Consider the following 20,271-nt stretch of genomic DNA (forward strand, 5'->3'; position numbering starts at 1 on the left):
GGCAAAATGCAAGTTTTATTATTTTTCAGTGACAAATATTAATCCTTCGTCGTTAATCCCGCAGCACGCTGCGATACCTACGCGATAGCCGTACATCGATAGAGTCTCCGGCTGAACTTTCGACTCTAAAGGAACAAGATACAAGCGATCGATAGAACGGACCTTGGAAATCAAAGATCAAGAGTATCGCGTACTCCCACCATAGTCAAGTACTGCCAGTACTTACCCGTTGATATAGGAGCTCGAGGTGCCCCTTCCTCGATAGAGTCCGCGGAAGGCTCGATCCTTGGACACTTTCTTATAAATGAAGGTTGTCCACTGGCTCGCTTCTCATTTAGTCCTGCATCCCTCGCATTCGGAGGGATCGATCTCCGTGTATACGATCGGCCACGTACAAGCATATTTTTTACTCCGTTAAATCGTCTCAGTGTGTCTGTGCGTCGAATCGATAGTGACATACCAATTATATTCTTTCTTTTTTCTCTTCGAGCTTCGTGCTTGTAATTTCGACCGAAAAACGAGCGGAACGAATAAGTAAGTAAGAAGCGATAATAGACGATTTATTTCGGCGGTTGATCTCGAGTCTCGGTAACGTATTTTTAATGCGATTAACACGTGGAACGTATCCGGTTCGATCGTTCATTACAACGAGTACCGTACCTTTAACATTTTCTATATTTTTGCGTCGTGAGATTCTCCATAAACGCGAAAATGCGCATCCTGTTTTTCGAGTAAGCCAACTTTGATAGACGGAAACGGCTTAACGTAGACGCACGAAGAAAAGCAAATTCGACTTCTGGAATATGCATTTACACGTATATAGATTATATATTTGGAAAAATAGACGACGGTTTACGCGTCATAGCGTTTGTTATAGCGCTCGCGTACTTGACATTAACGAACGTTCGTGAAACTAGACAAATTCGATACGACGAAAGTGAAACGTATATAGAACCTGATGGAAAAACGTTTTATCGAAACATAAGGATACGGATATGCGCAAATATATTTTGTAGCCGCTGCGAGTTGCGCGCGAGGGACACGCAGGCGCGTGGCGCAAGGATCGGAAGCGCAGCGACTTTGAGATACGATTTTTCGTTGTGAGCTTTACCCGTTGTTTTTTAATTCCGTAAGCCAAAGATACAATAATAAAAATAACGATATATACCTGTAGCATCGAGTTTTGGTAGTTGCGGTGATCGAACTTGCAGAGGTTTCCGCGGCGAACCAGGAGAACGAACAGAATTGTAGTTTTCGAAGTACAGAGGCTCGAGTTATCAAGGTCCGAGCGCATTTGCGACGGGTGAAACGAACTTCTATCCAAATCATGTTCCTTTGTGTTCATAAAAATAACTTGCGTAAGTCGCATGAATAAAATATTCGCAGTTTATATGCATATTTTTATAATTACCGTATAGAATATTATATCAATTACATAGCGATAGCGGTGTTGTTCTTTCGTACTTAACGAACGGTTCTGCAAGTTGTAAAGTATCTTTACGATGGAATATCTTCGCGCGTACGTGTAGCGGAAAGTTGAAAACTGAGAGGTTCGATGCTGAACGAGAGATAACATTATGAAAATCGGGGAAAGAGATGCGACTTAATCGCGTAATTCTATTTCGACGAGACGCTATCGAACTCGTATTGTTTGCTACCGAGATTGATACCGTGACTAAAGGTTTATAATCGAACGGAAGTTATTACGTATTTATCGAGTACTCGAGCGTGCAATAACTCGTACAAAATGTTCTTTTTCTTAAACGCTGCAAAAATTGTATTCTCCGATTCCGATATATTTCTCTCGTTTATTTACGTTTTCCAAGAAACGTCGTGCGCGAATCTGTGTAATTTCTTTTTTGAATTTTTGTATATTCGATTCTACGATAATGTACTATATTCCTATAGCTAGAAGTATATCGCAAAGATTCGTAATCCATAATTTAACGTACGAATAATTAAAGTCGGTAACTTGCTAAATAAATGAAAGAGACGACTAGCTTCGACGTTTGTTTCTTGCCCGTTAAATACGATATATAACGTATAGATCGAATAAATTCGATCAATTTGGGCGATCGTTCGCGCGATTCGACGCGGGAACTCTTCGATGTCGTGGAAAATTCTTTCGCGGCAGTGATAATTAATTACTAAAGGACAACAAACGCCTCCGTGCACGTAATAACTACGTGTACAACTACATAATCACGAACACGACCGTTTTGCATTCCGGAACTCATTCCAAACGGTACGACTCACGCACGGACTTCTTGCAGAAAGCTCCGCGTTTCGTGTTACGAGCCAACTCCGAATAGCGCTTATATTTTAACGGAATAAACACTGTGCGACGTAATCTACGAATAATACGACTGACGCGCGTATTTCGAAAGTAACGCAACGCAAATAAGTTTTAGAAGAAGAGAAAAAAAAAATCTACTTGGAAGCTCGTAAGATACGTTATTTATTCAAGGTAGACGTTCGCGAAGAGAAACGACGATCGAACGTTATCCTTGTAATTTCCAGTTCTCAGCTCTCGAGATCTCCGTTCGACAGATTCGGCGATAGACTTTCTAACACGGGATTTAAATATTCGAAGCTGTCGTATCCTTGATCGAGATACGTTTTCCTTAACTTTCTGATTCTAACGTCGCTCTATGAGGAAACGACAGAATTTTAGATATGACGTAATCGACAACGAAAACAAACTGTCGGGGATCCAAAGATTCGAAAAGCGAAATATCGAAACAAAAATAATCCAGCGAAATTGAGTATCGAAATACCGAAATATAAATTTGAAAAATAAATGTTACAAAATTTAACGTAATCGCACCTAACTGACTCGGACGTAAGTATAATAAACACGATGGTACGTTGGCACCTTTTATAGTGGCTGTACGACGCATCAGTTTTCTACGTTAAATCTTCCGACATTTTCGCGAGTCGCTGTATATGTCGCTGGAAATCCAGCGAACGCCGAGTAGATCGGACCTCGATCGCAATATGGTTCTGCATTATTTGCGCAACGGTTGTTACGAAAGTGTAAACAGATATAACTGGCGTGTGCCGTCAAATAACTATCGTTCGAGCGATATTTCCCGAACGAGCGTTTGTCGAGTTGAATCTACTTTGATTCTTTCGTGTCAACAACCGTTTAAACGATGTTCGATCGACACCGCATCCTGAGAAAATCGCCAATCCCGATTATTAATGCAAACGAGTGAAATTTTATTATATTTCACCCTTAAACGCTTATATAACACCGTCATTCGCCGATACGACTTATACGTCGATCCTATCGGAGTAATTTACTGGACTAACTTAATAAAGAACGTACGTAGCACGATGAAAGAGACGTTGAGAGATCACGTTTCAGAAAATTATACCTAACGGCCTGACTTACGCACGAATAAGACATTCTGAGAGATTCGTCGATAAAAGTCGTCGCGAATCTGTACGATTCCAATTATACGATTCCTTTCGAACGAGACGATAATTGTTAGAGCGTTGACAATGCTCCAAATAATTTGTCGACTTTGTTTAAATTTCTACGTGTCCCAATAATCGTGGATATTGCTGCTCGAAAGTCTTAGACCGGATCAAGACGTAGAGTCTTGTTCCGTGATTATCGCAACACCCTGTATAACTTGTATAGCCTGCATCTACGAACAATAGCCAGACTGATAATAATAATACCGATCGTTATTATCGAAGTCATTGCGAATACCGGTAACTTTATATACCCGAAGAAGCGTAGCAGGTGATTTAATCGAGAGGGCCCGCTATCGATATCCAATCGGCGTACTCGATTGCCGGGCATACGCCCAAAGGCTCGTCCAACGACGATTCCATCTATCGTCGGCGAATAATTATAGGAAACTACGGCGGCTACGAGAGACATCGATGCACAGCCTTACGTTGCAATGAGATTCTCCTCGGGTTCTGTGTTTCTCGTTTTCGTAGAGTCAAAGTTTTCCAGTCGTACGAAAGTATCGTCGAGCGAGACGACGTTTGACTAGCGCGCAGGCGAGTTGTTCGGGAAAAAATCTCGAACGGAACTAGATCTCGGAAAAACGGAAGAACCGTTGAAATCCTTCGCTGGAAGACCGAATGCACGATGTACTCGATGGACTGCGGATTTTCATGCGTTTGAAACCGCGGAAAATGTGCGCGATACTCGATACGCGAAACGATCTCCTACCCAGGAGGTCCCAACTTTTTAATTATATTCTCAAGGATTACTAGATCATAGAAATTCGCGGTCTACCGATAAGCATCTCGGAAATACTTCCGATACGCGTAAGGCGAGCACGGTAAAAAAGAATGAAATACGGTCGTGTACACGACTCGGTTTATCCATGGAAAATGCAATAATAAGCCGCTTGCCCATGAATATACCGGAATGTAATTAAGTAGTAGTTAGCCGATACGCAAACGTTACATCAAACAGGAAGGTGTGTCGATACTTTTTATAGTCACCTTATACCGCATCGTCATCCGCTGCTGTCGCTATCGCTCTTGTTTCTTATCTTTCTTCGGTTCCCCGTTACGATTCTATGTTCGCGGAAAAAAAGAATCTGATACATCCGGCTGTTTCGTCGCAAATCGATTCTCGTTCTATCCTCCTTCGTTGACGGCTATTATAACGTCGTTAACTAATTGTTCCAGTACGAATAGACGAAATGATACAAGCGAGAATAGCGGATGATAACGTCTGGATGTAGATTTCTGGGATTTCCGATACATATTTTTTGATCATCAACACGGTCGGGAAATACGGCGGTCGAAATGCTTGGGAAACCGATGCGATTGCGAATTAAAATATTGTTAATTGAAATATCGTTAATTTAAGTATCGCCTTCGTCGTATCGTTATTTTTTTCTTCGTTGGCACCGTTGATACGACTGTTCTATCAGAGGCGAAATTTTCGACAAACATCGGATACACATAGTTATGACATAGCGCACAGCGATTTTCAATCCGTATGCGGATATTTACGTTACGCTATATCGAAGAAATTTTACTCTTATTCTATTCTGAAATTCTTGGCCGTTGACTAATACTATCGGCTCGCAAGTAACCGAAATAGTTTGAGCTGGATTTGTATTCTAAATAATGGATAAATCGACGATGTAGCGACTCGATGTACGTTGTTTTTTACAGTCATCTCGGTTAAAAAAAGAAGAAAAAATAAACGAAGGCGAGATAAAAATATAAATTAATCTATGTTGATTTAATGATCGTCGGATACGCTTTTATCTTCTTTTCGCGATTATTCGTATAATTGCAGCATCTTCGGGAAGCTACATAATATGTATCGTCGATTAGCCGAGGAACGCGTTGATACGCAACGACTAGAAAAAGTATTCGCACACTATCGTATTTGTATTTATATTAGTATTTATCGTTATAGAGAACCCGGTAGAAGACGCTTGATCGGAAGATAAGGGTACGCGGAAATAATTTTTACAGCCACTTTGTACGTCGTTTACGTATCGGAATGTTTAATTACCGCAAAGTCGTAACGATCGTCGCGAATAACAGCGTCTTCGGCGAAACCATAATCATTTCGGCATTGTAGCACGGACACACGGCGAAAAAAATGGGATACTCGTACGTATCGCAAATACGATTTCACGCCGAATCACGGTCATCTTCGAAAAGGTAGCGTTATTTCTTTCCTACTCGTTCGATTATTCGTTTTCATGCCGTTTAACGATCACCGATAGATATTATCTACGATTATCAATGGTATTGCTCGCTAGTTGCAGCATCGTTTATGCTGTTGCAGCATTATCGTTGAAACGGGACCGGTATTATAATTAGACCGCAGATTTCTAGGTCTTTATGGGGAATTTAAAAGTCGAAAAAACACGCAAGCGATGCAAAATAGAGTGTTTATTAGAATATTTAGTAAGCGAAATACGTGTCTGATCAGCCTCCGCTATTTTAATCGTATTTATAAAAATATAATTCGCATAATAATGCATAAATGTCCGCGATTCAAATGTCATTATTTATATTTAGCAATAAACGTACAAAACTGTTGTATCGCCGAGCTAAAGAGGTAGATCGGCGTACAGACAACGCGATATTACGCGATGCAAATAAACGACTTTACGGTGTAGTTTCGCGTTTTAGGTATTAGAAATTATTTGATATTAATCGTTGTCAAAGTTACGAACGTTTACTCGAAACGTCGATCGACAAACGCGATACAAAGATAAGAAAAAACAATCGATCGATTTGTATTATATTCGAGAAACTTGCTTCAAGGTTTCCTCTTACATACTTGCACACATCATTGGGTGGAGTTCGTGGCAAAAAATTGTACTAATGAATAACGAAACTTGATGTGGAAATATACCGACTACTATTTGCATATTAACAGAGTAGCAACGATGTATTTTTATGTTCCCTTGTTATTACGTTTTGCATCTCCTTATAATAATTACGATCCTTTTACTTTTACTCGATATATTCTGCTTCTACTTTTACGATTATTCCCTAACGATTATCCTTAGCATTTTATTAGAAATTTGGCAACAAAAACGAACGATATCTCGTAAATTGTCGCGCAATTATATGGACAATATATTTATCGAGAACATATCGTTAGAAAAGGAAATGTTCGATCGAATGAACGTTTAAACGTTTTCAAACAAAATACGAAAGAAGAGAGTTAAATATTCAAATTCAAATTCATTTATCTTATATACATATATATATATTTATAATAAATATTTAAATTCCATAACATATACATCCTGTAAACTAAATGCGATTACGCTTTATAATTCTTTATAATTTTCAAGTCGAAACTGTAAAGTGTCGGATATTTCGAACAAAAAAATTGTATATTACGACAACAGAGCGGTGACTATTTCTAGCAACGATGTATTTGCGTCGAGTGTTGTCACAATGGTAAATCCTAAATCGTCATACACGGTAACATCGTTACACGAGTATATTTTCCTAATTATCTCGTTATACGTACTATACCGTTTCTTTTACGTCACCGTTATTCCTAGATATCGCGTGATTTCGCGAAAGATGCGATATAAATGTGCCTCGTAAGAAACGTACAATTATACAAATCGATCGCGGATATAGTTAGAGAAAGATCGATCGATTCAGCTCTCGATTATCCATTGGTTTTTAATTATCAGGCGTATCGCGACACGAACTTATTTCAAAGCGACGCATCCGATCTCTTTTGGCAAATATCGTCGCGACGAATTTTGCACGAATTGGAAAAATTACTTTTTACGACGCGACTATTCGTCTCTGATGCTTTTTTAATGGATTCTTAGGAAGATAGAAGAGCGTACTTTACGATTCGCGTTTCGTGATAACGTTGTAATGCGAAAATCCATCTCGATTGGATCAATTAATCGATATGAAAAGTTCACTTTTCCGGCAAATGTTTATATCGTCGTTACTTTCAAGCTGACTTTCGAGCGAGTTCGTAAATATTTAAACAGGGGAAAAGTCGAGTCGTAACAAGATTCGCGAAAGGTAAAATAATTTATCGGACGGCTGCATCAACGATCGCGCTACGATTTCTATCAATTTTCAATTTTGTATAAACGGAAATAAAATATCTAACAATCTCGATAACGAACGCTGCGTGGGCTATCAACTACCCGTGTGATTCATACTACGATCGTTAACAATTTATACGTAAGAATAACTTATTAATAAATGCATTAGGACGCTTGTAAATCTCGTGAAAAACGTGATAATTGAGTGAAATTATCGAGGAAGGAACGAACCGATTATCATTCCGTATTTATGCAGGATGAAGATTCGAGATACGCGTGAAGAAAACAATGATCAGAGTCGTTTGGCAGAGTTGTAATAGAAAACATAAACGTCCACGGTTCTTCGATTTTAAACTTGCTTGAGAAAATACTCGATGAATTGGATACGGAATTCAAAGAAATCGCACTCTGACTCGAGCAATTTGTAGAATCAAAGGACGATAAATATATCGGAAAATCTACCGAATAGAAATATCAAAACGAATGAAAGGAACCTTTAATTACGCCGATCGGAATTGATAAATCTTTTATATTCGATAATTGCGAACGAAATATCAAAACGCGTATTAATCGTCGATATATAACAATAAGATTTTAAATATTAATTTGAAACGTGCGTTAATTTACGATCGAGACGAAATTGTGAACGAACACGCGCGATGCGAGCGAGCGTAATTTTTAAAGGAACGAATAGAGAAAACCTGGCGGTTAAAAGGTCGAAGAGAATGGGCGTATTAATTTGAAATATCATTGAATAACTATATTTATATATCAAATATTATCTTTGATGTACATTATCAACTATATATGTATATCTTTCGTACACCGAACCGCCAAACTATAAATTAAACAAGGAAACGCCATTTTAGACAAAAGTCGTGAACAAATTTTCGAAAAGGAAATTCGCTGGTGTTTTCTTACAAATCTGATGTCAACGACTCCAGATTGTCACGTACGATGGAATTAATATTATTAAAGCGATAATTCTCGTTACGTCTCGATGATTTTGGCTCAAGGTGACCAAGTTGCACGCGTTAGAAACCTACGGACACGTGAGTTCACGTTTCTACCGAACATTTGCCATTCATCGCTACGTAATAATCGACGCATGGCTCGTTCTCGCTGTCCTTCTAAGGTAAAGCGTTAAATTTGCGGTAGCATCGCCGTAAATTGCGATAAACCGCGGTAGCGGTTGAAATTGCGAAAGAAATTTAATTATTCGCGACAGAGTGCGTTCTTAACGACAAGAGACACAAACGTAACGTAGTAATCGATGTTTTTGCCTGTCTACGATGTTTTGCTGCATGGTAGTTAATTAGCCAGACTATGACAAATCGTTTATTAGCATCTTATTGAATTACACCCAGTCGCTCGAGATATTTTCGATCGATCTATTTATTTACTTCGAATTTACGTATCTGACAAATTAAGAAAGTCGATCGAAAATTATCGGTCGACGTTTTAATTTCGAAACTAAAATCCTTGCGCTCTGATGTTTACGACATCGTTGCATCGTTTATAAACGTTGCATAAATAACGACACTTAAGTTTCGTACTTTTACTCTAAGCAATTATTTGCATAGCAAATCAGCTTGAATAGAAATTACGCGAGCCTCGAATAAATAACCCTGCTTAATAGAATGGTATTTACTGGCTGTGCCGTGTTTATGGATTTAAATTGCAATTTAAATGCGTTTTTAATTACGTTCTATGAATATTCGATTTATCAATACGTTACCAATATGAATTTGTGAATGTTAAAATTATCTAAATCTGTTAGATCGGAAGACCACCTGTTGTATCGTCATATTTTATTATCAAAATCATTTGTCGAAAAGAAACGAAAAGTGGGAAAGACACATACATATTTAGGTATCGGGATATTTAGAAAATAAAACATAATCTCGTTGGATTTTCACTTTTTCGCCAGTGTCTGATGAAAAAGATGGATTCGAGAGTCGCATAAAAATCTGCGGTCTAATAATTTATCAATTAGCGTCCTATAACGGCGAAAGTGCAGGGAATGTGTACGTGGGAAGGATGCATTCGCGGTATTAATCGCTTCGCGGGTACAACGAGGATCCGTGCTGCTTCTAAAGACGTAAAGTAGGAAACTTATTAAGAATCGTAATAAATATTTACAAGAAGAGAACCACCTGCGACCGCGATACTTTTTTTTGTACATTATCGAGGTTATCATCCTGAGTAGCGTTGCGAAGGTTTCGACCGACGGTCACCATGTAGCAAAAAAATTATTATCATCGGGAAGAGTTTGCTCGAAAGTACATAATTTATCGAGCACCATTTGTATTTGATCGAATCCAATTATTTCCCCTTTTTACCGAAATACCTTATGTTATGAAATATTATGTTATGAAATGTTATGAAATAAAAGCGGAGGGTATGGCGCACGTCTCCTCGAAAATGTCTAAACTAACTGAAATCGATTTAAACGGAAGGTTTAAACGGAGTTTGGACGAAGTTGGACGCTTTACGAGGTCGGTGTAAGGGATAAAGAAGCAGAAACCCGGCCTACGCATTTGATACGCACGCCGTATTAAAAACTTCACAATGCAATTCAGAATGAGGATTCTGACAACGCGTTAAAGATCCGTTAAAAATTCCGTCGCTGCGAATATCTGCCGCGATTATTCCCTTTATTCGCGATCTACATCGCGAGCTTTACTTCCACGTTAAATGAAATTTACGCGATTAAGACACTCTATCGTGCTTACGCAATAGCGAGTACGTAAAATAATCATAAAATAATTATCGTTAAAAAGTAACGCCGCGATTTTATCGCATTTTTTAACGTCCCGCCTCTCGCAGAAACCATAATTTATCGCGCTAGCTATATCATAGGATACGAAACTCCGCAATCGATATTAGGCATGCATATGCAAGAGAATAACGTAGGATGCAAACTACATATTCAGAGATAGCATCGACGACCATATATTTACGACCGAGTAAAATGTTAAGGAGTATGTAAGCGCACAATGGAAATATAATTTTCGCGATAATCGACGCAAAATTACACCCGTCCATTATATAATCCGTATTATGATTTAATGATAATCCGTTGTGTCATTCTATATACATACGTAAAATTATACGTCTGTAGGATTATAGTTGAAGGATTAATCGACTTAAACGCGGATGAACAGAATTATAATTGAATTATTTTACGGAATTGCCGATTCACTGGCGAAAACCACGGGTGAAAAGTACGACGAGTCCCATTTTCGTGGAACTTTAAAGTTCGATGCGTCGGCCATAGAGAACGAAAAGACGCGCAAGATGGTGTATAAGAAGATAAAGAAAAATATAATTCTTGGCAAGATCTGTATTAGAAGACGCGATCGCGCGGGGTAAAGATCGCTCATAAACTACGATTAAATTTTTTGGCGGTAACGGTTAAGGAGCAAACGTCGACGAACGAAAAGAATAGATTTTCGATGGCGTTGTTCGTTTAGATCAGCATCGGTATCGCGTCACGGCGATACGGTGGTCGGCCAACCCATGGGTGAAGATCGAAGAGAAAAAGAGATTTCGCGTCGTCGTTAATTCCGCGTTACGTCCTATAGCTTCCGTCGAATTCTACTTTTGTTATTTTACGTTTGCGACGAAAGCCTCGAATCTTGTTTTACAATTTTGCTTCGTAGATTAGCGCAATCCGTTCGACGAATGAAAATGTGGGATCTGAAGTGCACGACTTTGCGCGTATTTTTCACATAGATAGAGCCTGGATACGTCAGAGAGGCACAAGGCGATAGATTGTTCGCAACAATAAGATACAGTGACTCCTTTCGCTTGGTCTTTGTCTTTATGTTAATTTCGTTCTCGATTAATTATAAAATTATAAGGCCGTTTCACGACTCCGAACGAAGAAGATAACGATTTAATCTAATTTTACGTTTAACAGGATACAATGCTGAGCACAGCGACTCGGAAATTGCAGTTCTTGTACAAGCCGTACGCGTTGGCCATTGTTTCAGTTGGATACGTACTTGGGGAGCTAGGTCACTATTTAATTGGTAAGCGATGTGCATTCGATTCCGCGCGTTTATACTTCCTCTTCCTTAAATCGCCGCTCGATTATCCTCGTAAACTCGCTTATTCCAGTAATTACGTTCGTCACACGCCTATCTCTATCTCTACACGCGCCTTTTCTCTCGAACGCGAATCTCGCGATCAAAAAATTTGCTGTTTTACGATTGGAAACTATAACGTCTAACCGAAATTTGGCGCTCCGCATTTCGATCTTGAAACGCTGTAAGATCGAACCGAAACGCGACGCTTCTCGTTCGAAAGTTTCAAAGTTTCGACCTCTTTATCGATATAGCGCGTCCTATCGAGCAAAATAAAAATTGATTCTTGTTCCTTCGATTTCGTCGAATTCTACGATTCCGTCGTTCTTTCGCCTCTTTCGCAAGACTCGGCCCACTGTTCACCAAGCGTCGCTTCATAGGCGCCGTATTAGACGCGTCGATGCTAACAGCACGTTGCAAAACGACGTGCACTTGTCCACGAAATGCCAGCGAACGATTTTCGTCGCTATGCGTTCTCCTCATAACCACCGTCGTTAAACAGCTATAAACAAACGTAGCGATACAGGACGAAAGCGCGTTCCGCGTTGCTGGATCGTATCGTCGGACGTACTGTCGCGTCCAACAGGCTGTGTACGTAGAAGCTTGCGCTTGTACGAAGCGACGCTCCTTGGACAGTGGACCCACTCATTTCGACTTCATTTTTCAAATATCTATTTCGTTCTAAATTATTTTGCAAATTCGCGTAGCTCTCGGGGTTAGGATAGACTCGCGGTAAAATTCCTTTTCTTTCGTAAAATCAATTCGACGAAATATAAATAAATAGCAAGAATAGCGCAACCTATCCCCTTATTCGCGAGAATATCTCTTCGTTCTCCCAGTGTTTTCCGTTTCTCTCGGTCATCTTCTTATTTTTACCTCGTTTACCGTTAACGTCTTCCTCGCGACAGCTATCATATCGATAATTTATTTCTGTACGTATTTTCACGTAATACGTCCAAGCAATATACGGATACAATTAGATAACTAAACCACGGAACGCTCATTGTCGATGTAATTTTCTTACACGTGTTTTCAAGGTGTCACGAGCAAGGCGACGGCAGAGGATTTGCACTACGGCGACATTTCCTGCCAATTAAATACAACTACGTTATCCATCGTGGATTTACCAATCCAGTGTGAGGTGGCCAAAAATGAAAGTTTGTGAGTATCTTCGTTTACTTCGCATCTATTCGAATTACCGATAAACTATTTTTCTATTATTTTATTTCGCGTTATATAACTCCGATTAGTATTTGGTACATCGTATATCGTTATGTCTTATATTTGATAATATCGTTCGCATTTTTCATTTTAAAATAGCAGACGGATCGCAGCACTTACGTAATTGCTATTGTAACGCTTAACGAAACGATGCGATGTATCAACAAATCTTATTTTACGTTTCTATTCTATCTGTATTCAACGAGTTCTTCAACCTCCGACTACGAATCATTCTATATAATTTCGATCACTCATATACGCGTATAATTATTTTTCTATCTCTTACGCGAGATTAAAAAAATTAATTTTACAACTCACGAAACGAGCATTTGGACATTTACCGTAGAAAATAATCAGTCGCTAAAGCATAGAGAATAAAATTGCCGACTGTCGAGGCCTTAATTAGACCCTCATTAAATCGTTAGAAATCGTTAAATCACAAGTATAACGCGCGATCTCGTTCGAATTATCGTTTATCGTAGACACGATATATCGCTAAAAGTTATTTCTACGAAATACTTTCACAAACCGTCGCATACACGTTCGGCCAAATATATTCGTGAACTCATATATCCGCTTAGACGGAGATCGAATTAGAACGATGTATCGGAATGTATCTTATTTCATAGTTGCGTGTCCCTGGAATTGAACGGGTCCCGGTATTGCGAATGGAACTACAACGGCCTTGGTCTCGACTATCAAATCCTAGCAGGGCCGAGTTTCATCGCCGTGTTCACGATCGTTGGAGTTATTCTAGGTATCGCAGCCGACAAGTACAACAGGTAATGCCTCTCTGATAACTACACGCTGCATAGTTACGCGTTTATAGGAAATTTGAAATCGCGAAAGTGCGCAAGATGCGCGCATAGTCCGCGGTCGACCGATAACGACGGAGGTGGAATGTCGAACACGGTTAACGCCGTTATCGGTGTCGCTGTTGCGACGATTCGCGTTGCTGCGATCAACGCAATTTGAGGCGCGGAGATAAATTCCTGACGTTTCACTGGCGTTGCAGTTAGCTTGGTCAGGAATCGAGATACGCAACGATGCTGATTTCGATTTTGCAGAGTAGATACGTTTTAATGGAAGATTAAAGTCGTAGTTTAAATTCAATTCGCATACCGTGCAAGTGGTTTATACCAACTTTCCAATTATCCAATTGTAGATACAATGTATTCGCGAAAGGATTGAAATAAAGCCACGAACAACGTTGAACGCAGAATTTTCAAGCAAAACGAGACCAAGTTTAAAAGTCTGGAGGATCTCGTCGAAGACGCAGAACGGAAAGAAGTCGTCGGTATTTTTACTTGAGAGATATTTATTCGCATTCCGCTTTGATATTTTCGTGCTTTATATCCCTCGCGTTCAAACTTTAATATAGCAGCTTTATTAAAAATATGCGTAACAATTACCACCGTCGTGTTTGTGTAGTCGTTTGTATGCTTAGGGCCCGAGAAGCTCTAGACGCGACCCTAATTACTACTACTGTTACCGTTTACGAGGAAGAACGATGGAATATCGTATACCGTTAGGATAATGCTAGGTATTTTTATAGTCTTATTATACAATTGTTTTTTGTTTCATTTCGTATTCTTGGAACATGATCGAAGCGCAATATTCAGAAGAGAAGCTAGACCAATTTCGTATAATCATACTTATAATTGCGTAGGAACTATGAAATTGTGTTAAGGCAAATTTAGTAAAATATCGAAGATTCCAGGAAATGAACCTGATAAGTCTATTTTATCGTCTGATTTTAACATCAGAACTATCGTACCAGTTAAATTGACCGGTTTTACAATTTTATTTGGAAATTCCTACTTCGTCTTACACTTTTTTGTCACGATGATGTAATGACTTTCGCAACGATAACTAAAAGAATAATACGATGAATTTTATTTTGTTTCTTATGGGCCACTTATACCAATACCAGTGAAAATGACTGGTACTTGTCAAAGTGTAAAAGGGTAAAAGGGTCCTGCGATCTGTTTATCGAATCCCAATTGACCAGTTTCCTCGTTTTGTACAACTTGCCACGCGTTTTTTCAAAATTTTACCGCGTATCGTTCGATATGACGATATCGGATATCAGAAGAATCGCGGTTCGATCGCCAGATCGCTGGATGCTAACGCTGGAAATACCACAGCAGCGAAGATGACTGGTTCTACGATTTTGTAAATATGTCGACCCTCGTCTAGGGATCATGGTCCCAGATGGATCAATAGTAGCAGAAATGTATTGCGTAACATGGAATTCCTTCTGTAAAAAAGTAACAAATCAATAGATATAAAGATATTCTATTACTACGTATTTTTTAAAGACCAGTCGTTTTCACTGGTTTTGGTAGAAATAGCTTCGTGTTAACCAACGGTAGTTTTAATGTTAGTGCTATAAAAATGCCTGAGAAGGAGTACTTGGAATAAAATATAGCAGATTTTGTAGAAAAAAAGACAGAGAAGAGAACAAGGATATTCCTGATATTAGAATCGATATTTATTGCTATTATTTGTTTATTGTGGCGAGGCTTAAAGCATAGAATGCTTAGAATCTCTGTCACAAACGTGCGGATTAAAATCTGTATTTTTGAAATATTCGACAGAATATAGCAAGGATGTGTAAAAATCAAAGAAAGATGTATTTCTTTGAAAAAGTAAAGAAAGCGTGACTTGTGCAGGTATCGTGCATTTCCATGACAATGGTTACAGGTGATCGAAAAAGAAGAAACTCCAAGCCCCATAATGGTTATCGGTGAAAGAAATTAAATAGTCGTCGAAAATGATTATCGGTAGCCAAAAAGATTCCGTCGTCGATAGCTAGTTATCCGTGCTTAACAAGTCACCTATCGGTTACTAAATATTTGATTATTTGAAAATGAGATTACTCGAACATCCGACCCGTTCGCCTCGAAGAACCTGTTAAAGGTTGGATTACACGTTCTTTATCGCCTATAAATACGTAGTAACGAAATTGATTTTTATTTACAGAGTAAGACTACTAACCATATGCACGTTGGTGTTCAGTATCGCCATAGTTCTAATGGGAGCAGTGAAGAAATATTGGCAACTAGTCATTCTACGTATGGTGCTAGCGGCAGGGTAAGCCTCGCCGATGTAATTGCTTCTCGGTTTTAATCGATCGACCGTTATGATATGAAACGTTAAATAAATATACAGAGAGGCGGGATGCAACCCCTTGGCCACGGGTTTACTCTCTGATTGGTTCCCAGAGGAACAACGAGGGCTCGTTATGTCAATTTTCAATTGGGGCATCTATGGAGGCTACGGTATCGCGTTCCCCGTTGGTCGTTACATTCCAGGACTAAATATTGGAAATCTGGTGTGTATAACTCGCGCTTGAAGATATCGAGAAACGTTAATTAAATCAAAAGACCGCACAGCGTGTTGGAAATTTCCGCTATTTGTCCAAATGCACGGTGAACGTATTTTACAGAACTACCAAAGCCGATTTGGCTCGATCTGTAACGGAAAAATTTGGAAAAAGCTATCAAAATAGCACGGTCGTTTCTTTCTTTCGCGTTAAACTCTGCTTTCTGCTCCTTCGAAGAAACGATAGCGATCAACCAAAAAAAGAAGAGCTTGATTATCTATAACGAAAGTACGACAAGTCGATACTCGTCGAAATCGAGCGATCAAGGGGATTCGAAGCGAAGTAAAGTTTCTTCTTAGCAAAGATTAAGCGAATGGATTAATGGACGAATCGTGTGAGCAGAGGACGAAGAAAAAGCAATTAGTAAAAGGATTAGATAACGCGATTGTCCGGAGCGGTCAACCAGAAAATGAAAGATTTCGGACGCGACATTTTCTTCGCTAAATCGTGCGATTATCGTTTTATTTTGTTTTTTAGAATTATAGCGTGAAGGTTATTTTGACTGGACGCGTTTTCTGTTAATTGTATTCTATGGTATATAAAAAGAACGGCAGTGAAATCTTAAAACAGGTACGAAACAGAAGAAATTCAATATATCGTAGCAGACAATAAAGATTGTTTCAAAGTCGAAAAATCAAAATCGTAAAATGCTTTGAATACTACGATAACGAATAGAGTACTAAGTTCGTTACAAGAGATTCGTATCTTATTACTATTGGCATCTCTATTACGATCTTTTAATAAATTTGTAAAGGATCTACCTTTAGGTATATAAAATTCTTTTCTTATTCGCAGTATATTCTGTAATTATTATTACAATTATTACACGCATTATTATTGCACGATAATAATTACAGAATATACTAATATTCACGTTCAACTGGAAAAACCTCAAGCCCTTTCTATACGTAATAAATCATAATAATCAAAAGACGTTAATATTTGTCATTTAAATAATCTGATTTGATAAATTTCATCGATTAGTCTGCCGAGATTTAATAACGACGATGAATTATGTTTATCGTCTTTAGGGATGGAGAGCATGCTACTACGGAGCTGGTATAATCGGACTGATTATGGCTGCTCTTACTTTTACTCTTTCCGAACCACAACGAAAAACAATCGGCGAGGAGGAAACGAATACCGATGGAAAGAAAGTGCCAGTTTGGAAAGTAATCCTACAACCGAGGATTATAGTATTATGCTTGGCTGCCAGCATCAGACATTGCGGTAAAAGGCAATACCTTGATGCAAAGGATTGAAAAATGCATTCGAAGGGTATATTAGCGTCTACCAGCCTGGTTTATTCCAGCAAAATTTCTAATTCTCAGGGATATTTGTTTATTTACATTCGCCTTTAGTATCGATGGATCGTGTATAGTAAATTTGTTGGTATTTTATTTGATTAATTATTTATTCAAATGTCTATATTTCTAATATATATCTATAAGGAAATATCTATTTACATTCCTTATTGTTACTCATGAATCTTAATTTGAATCTTTAATTTAAGATAAGATTTAAGATATCTATATATTTATTTAGTCGTGTTCCTTTTTAATATTTAGAGTCGTTCAAGCATTGTAAGGATTAATATGTAGTTTAAAATATTTGTTGCGTGTTACAAAAGGCGTCGACCTTTTCAAGATTGCAATTTCTCTCGGTTTTAAACAAAGAGGTATACAAAGAAAGACATTAGATCTCCTTCGATCCTATAAATATCGATCAATCATAGATGAAATCAATGATAAACACAACGATTTAAGATCAAATTACTCGATTCTCGTATTTTTTATTTAATCGAATTTCGTTATTAAACTTTATCATGGAGAATGTAAAATAGAAAATAAAATGAAATACCCTGAATTTTAGTAATCTAACGTATACGATAATATAATAACATAAGTATTTAAGGGTTCGGATTCTTCTCAGATCCTAAAGTCTTTTCCCATATTAAAGCAAGACTGGCCTTTTAATAAAAAGAAAAAAGTAAACGACTCTATTACGATTCGCATTTACAACAATTCGGTTCGCATACCTATACGTTTGAAACATATTTGAAATAATTTCAAAACGATTCTCTTGCTTTCAGGTGGAATGTGCTTCGCTTACAATTGCGACCTCTATTACAGAGATTACTTCCCCGACTACGATTTAGGCTGGTGGCTGTTCGCGGTGACTATAGTGATCGGTAGCATCGGTGTTGTGGTCGGTGGAGTAATTAGCGATAAATTCGTTGCGAAAATGGGTATTAGATCGCGAGTTGCCGTTTTGGCCATCAGCCAAATAATCGCTACACCGTTTGCATTTGGCTCGGTATACTTCGATCCTTTATGGGCTATGATCACCCTCGGCATTTCATATTTCTTTGGTAAGTAAATTTAAATATGCTTCTTGCGAAGTATACTTTAGATTTGCTGCGCTTCCGAAAGTTTAGTCTCGAGTAGTTTTAATCTTAAAATTCAAACTAAGCAAATGTTTTATCGAGTTAACGCGTACCTTATTTCGATTGCAGCCGAAATGTGGTTTGGAATCGTGTTTGCAGTGGTCGTAGAAATAGTTCCTCTTCACCTCAGGTCAACCACTATTGGTGCCTTTTTGTTCGTGATGAACAATATCGGCGGAAATTTACCAATACTGGTCGAGCCAACCAGAATGGCCATCGGATTTCGAGAATCTCTTTATATTTATTATGCCGGTTTCTATGGTATTAGTAAGTATTTCACATGAATATTTAAATATCGATTTATACGTATCATTTTATTAATTTATAATTAATTACCTTGTAATCCATTTTTGATCCTTATTTGTATTTTCCAATTTATTCGTTTATATCCATATTTTATATGCCGTAAGTAGTTGTGGTTCGTGATACAAATGAAATCAGGCAGACTCTATGGTACAAAATAAAACGAAAGTCAAAAGTAACAAAATTCCTTTAGAGATCTCGTTTTTAACAGGATAGGCGTACGCAGTTGGCAAAAATATATTCTACGTACGAATATAAATAACAAAAGTGGAATAAATATTTTCTCTTTAATGCCCCGTTTTTTCAGAAAATTAAATTTGAAAATACATTGTGAATATTGGAATTTATTGGAATTTTTAATTACTTACGTACAGATACCAATTTTTAAAAAACAATGTTTCCAATACGATTTTATTACTTTGCTTTTCACCTTATTTTAAACTATAGAATCTCTTTAATCACAAATTACGACCTGTATTGTACATGCACATGTACAATGTATATTTTCATGGTTAAGTTTCGAATTATGCGAAATAATATTCTGAACTCGTAGTTGATTAATATTTAATACTTGAATTATTAAATTATTATCGTATATTATTATCAATATTTAGGTTCTGTTATGTTCTTCCTAACCATGTTCTTGATGGACGGAGCCAAGAAAGAAGAATCGAAAACGGAAATTAGTAGGAAACCAGAATTTGGATATGACAATAATACCTTCGCTAACGACGAAGGACGAGTACCAACTTTAGAACTTCCTCGATTATATCCACCACCACCACCACATCGATTCGAAAATTCTAGGTTATAGAAGATCGTAACTTCATAACCATCGAAGATTCGTTGTAAATACATAATAGCAGGATTGAAATACAAAACTATTTTAAACGTATTCATGTAAGAAGCCACGTTTCGCGAAATGTAATATCGTTTACATCGATCGATTCGTTTTAACGCGTAGATTACAAAAATACCAAAGTTATTCCATGTTGTAATTCGATTTTTAATGCAGATAATATCGATTTCGTTTTAAGCAATGATATATCGTTTAATGGATTAATCGATTTTTAATCGTTAATATCGAGAAAAGATAGAAGAAGAAAGGAAATAGCATAACAAGTAGAAAAGCAAAGTGTCTTGATTTAAGATTCTCAAGTTTATATAAAACGTTGCGAGTAATTTAGACCAAACTTCACGGTCCCTACTTTGCCCTACTGTCCCACCCTGTCCCATCCAATCGTCCTTCCATTTAAAAGATCGAAGATCATCTTCGTTTCTCGA

At 37.9% G+C, this 20,271-nt stretch overlaps 1 protein-coding gene across 2 annotated transcripts; it reads left to right on the forward strand.

Moving 5' to 3' along the window:
- Positions 1–245: 245 nt before the first annotated feature.
- On the forward strand, positions 246–19,882 carry LOC126914959 (D-galactonate transporter). Of its 2 annotated transcripts, XM_050719270.1 has the most exons (10): positions 247–534; positions 11,464–11,575; positions 12,667–12,790; positions 13,480–13,632; positions 15,836–15,946; positions 16,025–16,187; positions 17,270–17,468; positions 18,331–18,609; positions 18,754–18,951; positions 19,602–19,882. In XM_050719270.1, the coding sequence occupies exons 2-10, from the start codon at positions 11,470–11,472 to the stop codon at positions 19,799–19,801; spliced, it is 1,533 nt and encodes a 510-aa protein (XP_050575227.1). In that variant the 5' UTR covers positions 247–534; positions 11,464–11,469; the 3' UTR covers positions 19,802–19,882. The 2 variants fall into 2 exon arrangements, with proteins under 2 accessions (XP_050575228.1, XP_050575227.1); XM_050719271.1 differs by lacking the exon at positions 13,480–13,632 and having other exon boundaries at positions 246–534.
- Positions 19,883–20,271: the final 389 nt, after the last annotated feature.

This window comes from Bombus affinis, chromosome 3 (assembly GCF_024516045.1).
Source record: "Bombus affinis isolate iyBomAffi1 chromosome 3, iyBomAffi1.2, whole genome shotgun sequence".
NCBI classification, from domain to species: domain Eukaryota; kingdom Metazoa; phylum Arthropoda; class Insecta; order Hymenoptera; family Apidae; genus Bombus; species Bombus affinis.